This window comes from Phalangium opilio, unplaced genomic scaffold (assembly GCF_054372755.1).
Source record: "Phalangium opilio isolate 3A_F unplaced genomic scaffold, DU_Popi_V2 ptg001421l_1, whole genome shotgun sequence".
Classification (NCBI taxonomy): domain Eukaryota; kingdom Metazoa; phylum Arthropoda; class Arachnida; order Opiliones; family Phalangiidae; genus Phalangium; species Phalangium opilio.
The window spans coordinates 188,222-197,924 of NW_028324258.1; the positions used below are offsets into that span (position 1 = coordinate 188,222).

General features: G+C 38.4%; 1 protein-coding gene across 1 annotated transcript; it reads right to left on the bottom strand.

The window, feature by feature from the left end:
• Nucleotides 1-413: 413 nt before the first annotated feature.
• On the bottom strand, nucleotides 414-5,735 carry LOC149583108 (uncharacterized). The gene is made up of 2 exons (XM_089864005.1): nucleotides 4,976-5,735; nucleotides 414-4,882 (listed from the first exon to the last, which is right to left on the bottom strand). Exons 1-2 carry the CDS (start codon nucleotides 5,733-5,735, stop codon nucleotides 414-416), a joined length of 5,229 nt encoding a protein of 1,742 aa, XP_089720131.1.
• Nucleotides 5,736-9,703: the final 3,968 nt, after the last annotated feature.

The window sequence follows — 9,703 nt, forward strand, 5'->3', positions numbered from 1 at the left end:
TGAAAAACACGTCCTTTCGGCTTTACAAATAGTTTGCAACTACCCTCTCTATAGAAAGGGTACAGAATCTTAAAAAAAAGAGGGGCCTCTCTCGTACCAAGAACGGGTGAATCACCAAATTTTCCACTAGTGTCCACGCTGCTTACAATAGGCGTTTTTTAGCTAGGTAAATAAGGATAGGCCAAAGGCCGCTTATCGAGGCGAACTATCTTCTTTTTACGTTTTTGGTACGAAAGGGGTTTGGGGTTTTTTCGCGACATTTTTCTCGGGCTCTATCATGAGCAAATAAAACTTAGGACGGTTAACTATAAAAAATATAAGGTTTTCGTTACACTCCCCCCAAATGAGGGTTCTTTGAATCCTTATTTTTACAAATATATTTTTTTTAAACTTAATGACATAAAAAACTACTTTCAAACTTCTAATGGATACAAAAGTTGTACTGGACGCTTTATAATGGATGAACTTTTCTTAATTGAAACAGACCGACATATTCCATCTCGTCCTAGATGGAGTTCCAATACTTTTCCTAATTTCCAAAGATGTCTTGGCAACTTATCATCCTTTATTAAAACTATGTCGTCTACTTTAATCTGAGCTGACCATTTAGTTCCATTTTTAACTATCTGAGCTGTTCTGAGCTCTAGCAGGTATTCTTTCCGCCACCTAACCCAAAATCTGTTTACTAACTCTTGACGGTGTTTCCATCTACTTGTTAGATCATGTCTTCTGTGTTCTAATTCCGACAATTTAAATTTCCGTGGGGGAAGAGCGTCAAGTCTCTTTCCAATGAGGAAATGGGATGGAGTAAGGGGTGAAGGCTCGTTATGGTCACTAGCGGTAAAGGTTATAGGGCGAGAATTAACTACCGATTCAACTTCTATCAAAACTGTTTCGAACTCTTCGTAAGACAATAGAGCTGTGCATAAAACCTTCTTCAAACAGTCCTTCACTGTCCTTACCATCCTTTCCCATATTCCTCCCCACCATGGGGCATAATCTACAATAAATTTCCACTCAATTTTATTTTCTCCGAAATATTGTTTAGTTTCTGGTGTGAGGACCGAGTTCCAAAGTTTTGACAATTCCTTTTCTGTTCTTTTAAATGTTTTTGAATTGTCCGACAAGAAAAGTCTACATACGCCTCGACGACCGACAAACCGTTTGAGAGCCAATATAAAATTTTCAGCGCTCAAATCCGAAACTAATTCGAGATGCACTGCCCGAGTTATTGCGCAAGTGAAAAGCGCGATGTAACTTTTAGTTTTCGATTGAATGAACTTTCCTTCCTTTTCGTCATAACATCTAACATAGACCGGACCTGCAAAGTCTACTCCTGTTGTTTCGAAAGCCGGACTCGCGTTGACGCGTTCTGGAGGTAACGGCGCGGTTTCGCGAACGAACGGATGCGATTTCATTCTTTTGCATGTTACACAACCGGCCAATTGTTTCTTCACGATCTGCCTTCCTCGCGGAATCCAGTACCTTCCTCTAAGACTCGAAAGAGTTGCGGTGACGCTCATGTGCATTACATTTCTGTGTTGCTTCTGGATTAGAAGGTAGGTATAATGATGTTCGGTTGGCAGGATAATTGGATGTCTTTCATCAAAGGTCATGTTCGCGAAGCCAAGTCTACCTCCCATTCTACATAAACCTTCTTGGTCTAAGAAGGGCTTCAATTCTGACAGTACTGAACCTTGATGAATCTCTCGTTTTTCCTTGAGAGCCTTTATTTCTCTTGGATAGGTTTCCTGTTGCGCCAATTTAACCCAATAAATTTCGCTTTGGTCGATTTCTTCTGTGCTTAATTCTCCTTTAATTTTCTTGGTCGGATTCTTACAGTTGAAAATAAACCTTCTTATCCACGCGGTTGTCCTTACGACTCTCGAATGACGGCTGTAGTTCTCTAGTTTTAATACAGGTTCAATCCTTTTGGTTGACATTTCGCTCGCGTATAAGACAATGGATGGTCTGTACTTAGGCCTTTTTTCTGTTTCAGCTTCATCTGATTTGATATATCTGGCGGGTTGAACAGGCCATTCTGATTCAGACTTCTTTAAAAATTCTGGTCCTGTCCACCAGGTATCGTTTGCTTTAAGTCCATCTATTGTTAGGCCACGCGTGAGAAAGTCTGCTGGATTCTGTTTGGTTGGAACGTATTTCCATTGTACAGGTTCCGTTAGTTCCTGGATTTCGCAGACGCGGTTCTCTACGAAAGGCTTCCACTCTGTGGCGTTACTCTTGATCCAGGAAATGACTGATTGGTTGTCGCACCAAAAATGTAAACTGGGTTTCTCCTTTTCGAAATTCGATTTAATTGTTTTCATCAATCTGGATCCAATTATAGCTCCCATAAGCTCCAGTTTAGGAACTGTCAGTTTCTTCAAAGGCGAAACACGACTCTTAGACGCCACTAATAGTACTTTGGGAGTGCCATTTTCTTCTATTGAGCGAACATAGACAACGGCTCCGAATGCCCTCTCGCTGGCATCAGTGAAGCAATGTAGCTGAAGTTTTCCAAAGTTAGAACCGTAATGTCTTGGAATTTCTAATTCAGACATGTGCTGCAATTCCAGGCACCATTTGTTCCAATTTTCAGTTAAATCTTGGTCTATTTCTTGGTCCCAATCAGTGCCACGTTTCCATAATTCTTGATAGAGGCATTTGATTCTAACTGTGAATGGCGATATCAACCCAATTGGATCAAAAATACGTGAGGATGCTTGCAAAATAAATCGCTTCGTATTTCTTTTGTCTTTGATAAACGTTAGAAGGTTCGAGACATCAAAACAAAATACGTCCGCTTCTGGTTTCCAAGAGATACCCAATACTTTCATGAGGGTGCTTTCTGGTTTACTGGTAATTTCCTTTGATTCTTGATTACTTTGTTCTTCTGACAGTTGGTCTTTTAGCCATGTCGAGTTTGACTGGAATTTGCGTAAAGGCATTGCCGCGGTGCTTAAGATGCCTTTAGCTTCTTTAGCTAGATCCAGCGCTTTCTGTTCTTCTTGAGCTCCTCCCACGAGGTCATCAACATATAGAAAGTCTCTTAACAGTTCGTAGGCTTCCGGTAATTCTTCCTTGTACTTTTCGATATGGAATCGAATGGTTGCCGCAAGTAAATAAGGGCTTGACGTCAGTCCAAATAAAACTCGGGTCATTCTGAGTACTTCGAATTCTAGTTTATCCGGGTTTAATTCTCTGTTTTTAATCCATAAGAATCTCGTCACATCTCGATCGCTTTCGGACAGTCCGACTTGGAGAAACGCTTTTTCTATGTCCGCGGTGAAGGCGATTTTATTCTTTCTGAATTTGACGAGAAGACCTAATAGATCTACATTCAAAGCTGGTCCTGAGTGGAGACAGTCGTTAATTGACGGAAAGTTTGGAGAGTGAGAAGAGCCATCGAAAACCACTCTGAGCTTGGTTGTGCTTCTTTCTTCCTTGATGACTTCTCTGTGTGGAAGGTAAAATGTCTTGTTGTTTTCACCTTCGCCTTTTACTTTCTCAACGATTCCATTTTCTATGTACGTTTCTATGACGTCAGCATACTTGTCAAATAACTCAGGGTTTTGTCTAAACTTCCTTAATTGACCTTGAAATCTTCTTTTAGCTTGAATGTAGTTGTTGTTCAAAGGTTTTCTTTCTTCTTTCCACGGAAGACATACACTGTAACGGTTTCCGTCATAGGTAATCTTTGAATCGAATTCTTCTTTAATGGCTTTTTCGCTCATTAACTCTTCGTCGCTTTTGTCCACAATTCCAAGGGAATCTAATTTCCAAAAGGCTTTCAAGTTGTCCGATATGAGTTCATCTTCGCTTGTTTCTTGATTGACTAGTGCTTTGAAGACGCAAATATTATAAGAGCTTGAGGGCTTCTCTTCTTCCGAGTCTTCGTCTCTACCATGGATAGTCCATCCAAGAATAGTGTCATGCGCCATGAGGGATGTACCAATTCTTTCTGTTTTACCACTTGAAACTTTCCAATAATAATCGGCTCCCAGTAACATGGTTATTTCTTCTGAGCTGGAGAGTGATTCTGGAGGTGGCGTATCTGCTAAGTTCCACCCCTTTTCTTTGGATAGTTTTATCAAATCCTTTCTTGGAACTCCTGGTATATTTCCACTTAGCTTAGGAGAGACAATGGCTTCTATAGTTAAGCTCTGAGAATCGAAGAGACTTCCTAGGGTTAGTTGTACTCTCTCACGTTCTATTTTCTTATTCTTCCCTTCAAATACGGTTAGGTTCAAGGATTCTTTGCCGACGACTGGTAAATTCATCTTCTGGCATAATTCGGACGAAACATAGGTACGGTGACTTCCGTCATCTAACAAGCATCGTACTTTCACTTCTTTTCCGTCATGACATATTTTAGCCCAAGCAGTACGGAGATAAATCGGTGGTGAAACACTGTCCTTCTTAGAGGTGATAGTGGACATACTTGATGTTTCACTTCCTTGACCTTCATTCGTCTCTTGACCTTGATTAACCTCTGGATATTTTTCATCGCACACCATGTGTGAGTGACATCTATTGCAAAATTTACATGAAACTTCTCTTTTCCTCTTACAAAATCTAGCCATGTGTCTTCCTTGGGCGCATATAAAGCAGAGGGACCTTTTCTTGAAAATTTCCTTTCTTTCTTTCGCGGTTAGAGCGGTACAGTCTTCCATCCTGTGTGAACCTTTACAAAAACCACATGGGCTTTCTTGGGCTACTGTTGCCTTGAAGGAAGATGTTGACGCAATCTTCGGTTTATTGAAGGTAGAGCTTCTATTGAAGGCGTTTTCTGGTTTTCTCTCAACGGAGATGACGCTTTTCTTCAAATTACACGCTTGCTCTCTACTTTCAATGTCTTCTTTTAGGAAATCTATCAACTTATCTATCGATTACGCGTCTGCCCTTTTGTTCTTCTGGGTAAAACTGAGGACTATATCTTCTGGCAACAATTCAGTGATTATAGGTATTAAAATACCACCGTATTTCGTTTTAACATTTAGTGCTTCAAGACCCATTACGCTAATGTACAGGCTGTCGAAGAAACTTCTTAAACTTTTTATATCTGAAGATTTTCTGACGGCTTCTAGTTTTCTGATTTTTTCAATGTGAGCCTTTTCTACGAGATCATCTCTTCCAAATCTATCTTGAAGAGTGATAATTGCGTTTGCATAGGTCATGGAAATTCCGCTAACGCTAGTTAAAGCTGTGCCGCCTAGGTAACTCTTCAGATAAACAAGTTTTCCAGAATCGGGTAACGAAGAATTGTGGATAGTTGTTTCAAACGACGTCCAAAATTCTTGCCATTTACTGATATCTCCGTAATATTTTTCGATGACAATTCGCGGTAATTTCGTGGTTGCAAGCTGCGCGCTATTAAATGATAAAGGAGATGGGTTTGGGCTTACTATTTGCGTGGTACTCGATGCTCTTGATTGTAGATCATGTTGAACGTCCAGGCATTTTGCTTTTAAATCTATTATTTTACTTTGAATCAGTTCACAGTCATGTAAGTCCTTTTCTAACTCAGGTTCCGTGTTAAATCCTTCTTGCACCTTTTCATTTAAGTCACTTATATTTGATTCGATTTTTTCTAATTGTAGAATGTACTTTGTTAAAACGGCGTTGGTTACACTTAGAGACGTTGCTCCTAACACTTGAGATATTTCATTGTCCAATCGCGTTAAAGTTCCTCTCGCGTATCCTCTTTTGCTAATGTTTCTTTTGTGTGGATCCATAATTAAAACGATCTACTTCTCGATTTAAAACCTCGTTAATATCCTTTGAAAGTTCAAGAAATTCGCGTATTCGGTACAGGTTTCTTTGAACGGTCACACGGTTTTAAAAGTCTCGTTGAAATTAACTTTAAATTCTTGGTAAGTTCACGAAATTCTATTATCCGTACAGGTTTCGTTGAAAATTCACATACTTTTTAACGGCTACAAACTTCTCGAAAGTCTCGACTTCAGTTTTTCTCACTTTTTCTAATTACTAAATAAGTGTTTAGTGATAATTTCTAAATTTTAATCCATCCCGGGTTTTTTCGGCACCATGAAACGATTCGAAATAGTTTCAGACTAAACTTAACTGAGGTTGGCGAATTAAAATTAACAACACTAAACTTCGATATAAATTTAAGAAGAAAAACAACTTTATTGAAGTGAAAAACACGTCCTTTCGGCTTTACAAATAGTTTGCAACTACCCTCTCTATAGAAAGGGTACAGAATCTTAAAAAAAAAGAGGGGCCTCTCTCGTACCAAGAACGGGTGAATCACCAAATTTTCCACTAGTGTCCACGCTGCTTACAATAGGCGTTTTTTAGCTAGGTAAATAAGGATAGGCCAAAGGCCGCTTATCGAGGCGAACTATCTTCTTTTTACGTTTTTGGTACGAAAGGGGTTTGGGGTTTTTTCGCGACATTTTTCTCGGGCTCTATCATGAGCAAATAAAACTTAGGACGGTTAACTATAAAAAAATATAAGGTTTTCGTTACAACTAACATTTGTCAAATTACTTGCTGATGTTATTTGTGACAAATCATTGATGAACGGGCTGCTGCTTGTGATTTTACACACTGGGCTTGAATTGATAAGAGCACTTTCAATATGTGCGTGTGATTCAGTGGGATTTGATGAAGGAACTGCGTAAGAATGTTCTATTAAAAGTTTTCTAGACGAGTTATATATTTCCAGGGCTATACTTTCTTGATTTTCACTCTCACTATATGCATCTGAGCCTTGATCAACTAGCAATTTGATATTAAATTCTTCAATATCAACTTGGGAAGATTTATCTTGAACTGAAGGAGTTTTCTCTGCCATAAATTCATTGTTACAAGTTTGAGTAGCGACACTGGCTGTAAAAGGTTCTTCAACGATTTCTTCTTCAAAGATTTTGGTTTGATTGTCTATATTAATTGGCTCACATATGGTAGACGTAGAACTTGAAATGAATGGCTCAGAAGGAAAGACAGGTTCGTTTACAAAGTCAATGTTGTCGGAGGTTAGGAAATCAAAAATTGTTGGATAAGAACCATGAATAAGATCATACTTTGTTACATTTTTTAAGTATTTAGCTCTAAGATCAATTTTGAAGCATTTTTCATCAAAGCTTACCTGGCAAACCATATATGGCCGGTTCTTCAAAATCACGTCTCTTTCCCATATCATAACAGGATCCGTGAGCAAAGGCTTAGTTATTATTTCATAAAGTTTCCGAATATCATCCCGAGCGTACTTTACCCATAGCATTACAAGATCGGGATATTTAATCATATTTGGAACACCAAATAACCTCATTGATTCGCCAACTTGATTCTGGCATCCTTTAATTATACAATTTCGCATTTTTAATTTGTATCGTTACGATTCTACGAACAGGCTTTGCCAAAAAAGAAGAAACATATGAAGTAAATGTATATATTTTTGACGTAGCTTCCGTAAGCAGCCGACTGCTGTGAAAGTAGTGGTGGACTAGGAGCGGCCAGGGAGCCAATGACAATACGAGGGCCGGCATACGTCACAAAATTCAAAATTTACTAAAAACTGCGAAAAAAATGGCACCTTCTATAAACTACCAATTTTCGAGATATAAATATTTATCATATATTAACTAATAAGATAATCTTGATCAACTGAAGGAATTTTGAGATATTAAAGCATACTCTTTCTTTTGAAAATAGTTTTAAAGTAAGGTGGCCTTTTCCTTTAAAAAGGCAACTAAATTTCACCTGAAAGGCTTAATGTCTCCAAACTGAGTTAATGAACACTCTTTCAGCATTGCAAAGAACCATTGGTGAGCTTATCTTCATACAGAACTGACTAGTTTAGACTTGATCGCCATTTTTCCATGCAGCACATCGTTATGTACTTTTGCTTAAGTAAAAATAGTTCAAAATTAAAATTGTATTCATTTAAAACACTTAACTAGAATAAGAGACACGTCCTCGTTCAGTCTTTGTCTAAAGAGACGATTTAAAATTCCCAGACGTCACGCGAAACATTTCGTGTTTAGCGGATCTGGCTCCATTCACCAGACTGTATAGCTGTGACCAACGACCTTCGGGACTATTTCTTGATTATACAATGTTGCAAGATTAATTTCAACATGACTTCAAAATTTCTAGTATAAATGTTCACTCTAAAATAATACATCTAAACGCAGAATAAATCCTATTTGATTTCGCGGGGATATTTTTCTGCCTTTCCACGTATTTACATGGATATTTCGATTTCTCGCTGCCATATGTGACGTTTCTCACGCAATTATTGCCCAACACTATATTCGAAATTTACACATACTTATGGGGTGCGATTGTTTTTTCTTAGCTTACTCATGCCGAGGCTTATATCCTGGTTCAACTTGAACGACTACATAATGTGTGTTGGATGTTAATTTCCCTAACATTGTGCCATTATGCATATAATATGCTGTTACACGCGAGATATAACTACCTCAGTTTTAAAAGATAATAGGTCACCGCACACTCTTAGAAATGTTGGGTTGTTTTTGATACAAAATGGGTTATTTTTCTACTCTTTGCTGGGTCAGTATTTAACCGACCCATTTTTTGAGTTGTTGTTCCTTGACGCTAGAATTGGTTCTTTATTTAAACCAATGTTGAGTCAACGTAAACGATAACTCAGATTTGGACTAAACAGTAACCCCATTACTGCTTATATTTTAAAATCATATTTGGGTTAAAAAAAACAACCCTAGTAAGGGTTAATTGTAATTTTGAAGGATCATTGGGATAAAAGGTAGTCACAAACTGGGTTAAATTCTTACATAATTTTGGGTTGAAAGAAACACAAATTGGTGTTGCTTAAAACCTCTGAAAATAGAACCCTAATTTGTGTTGTTTAAAACCTCTCAAAATGAAACCCAAGTTTCTGTTTATTACACTTCTAAGCGTTATTTTCACCTCACGTTCCTTATTTCAACTTCCACGAAATTGTAAGATCGCTGCTTAGTTTTACCTGATGTATCTCACGAAGAGGTTCTAATATCGACGTTTCTGTCAGTAGTTACACACCAGAGGACAGCGCTCGCAGTTGGAAAATCGGAGAAAAAGTGTTCTAAGTTTCCGGACCGCATTTACAGTTCCCGGATATTTGGAAGATTGTATTCCACTTATACTAGCTATTAATCATGTGTCTGTCTAACACCACCATCCTCAACTCATATTTCCGTCGCACATAAACACCAGTCTGTAGTTACTGGCTACTATACACCACCATCCTCTGGTCTTTTGTCCATCCCACATGGACACCAGTCGGAACTTATTGGCTTCTAAACATCACCATTATCTGGTCTTTTGTCCATCCCACAAGTCTGTAAATACTGACTTCTAATCACCACCATCTTCTGGTCTTTTGTGCATTCCACATGGACACCAGTCTGAACATATTGTCTTCTATGTCCATCATCATTGTTAAGGTTAAGGTATACGCGGCGATCGGCTATGGTTACGAAAAATGTCTAGCCACCCCCCAAATGGTCGGTCTTGCACCAAAAGTTCACGTAATTGCGCTGTTCTTATCCATAGCTAATATTCGAAACCTTTATATACTACCGATTTGAGTAGGGCGAAACAACAGGCGGATCCTTCATTTCAAACGTTGAACTTAGTCAATTCTCTCAAGAATGTCTAATTATTCTTTTTTAAAAAAATACAACGCTCAATAAGGAGAATAACTAACGAA

Excerpts from the sequence above, each read along its gene's own strand:
- LOC149583108 (XM_089864005.1), bottom strand. The coding sequence starts at position 5,735 with ATGGATCCACACAAAAGAAACATTAGCAAAAGAGGATACGCGAGAGGA. Across the intron at positions 4,883-4,975 it reads TGTTAAAACGAAATACGGTG|ATAAGTTGATAGATTTCCTA; the intron begins GTATTTTAATAC and ends CGTAATCGATAG.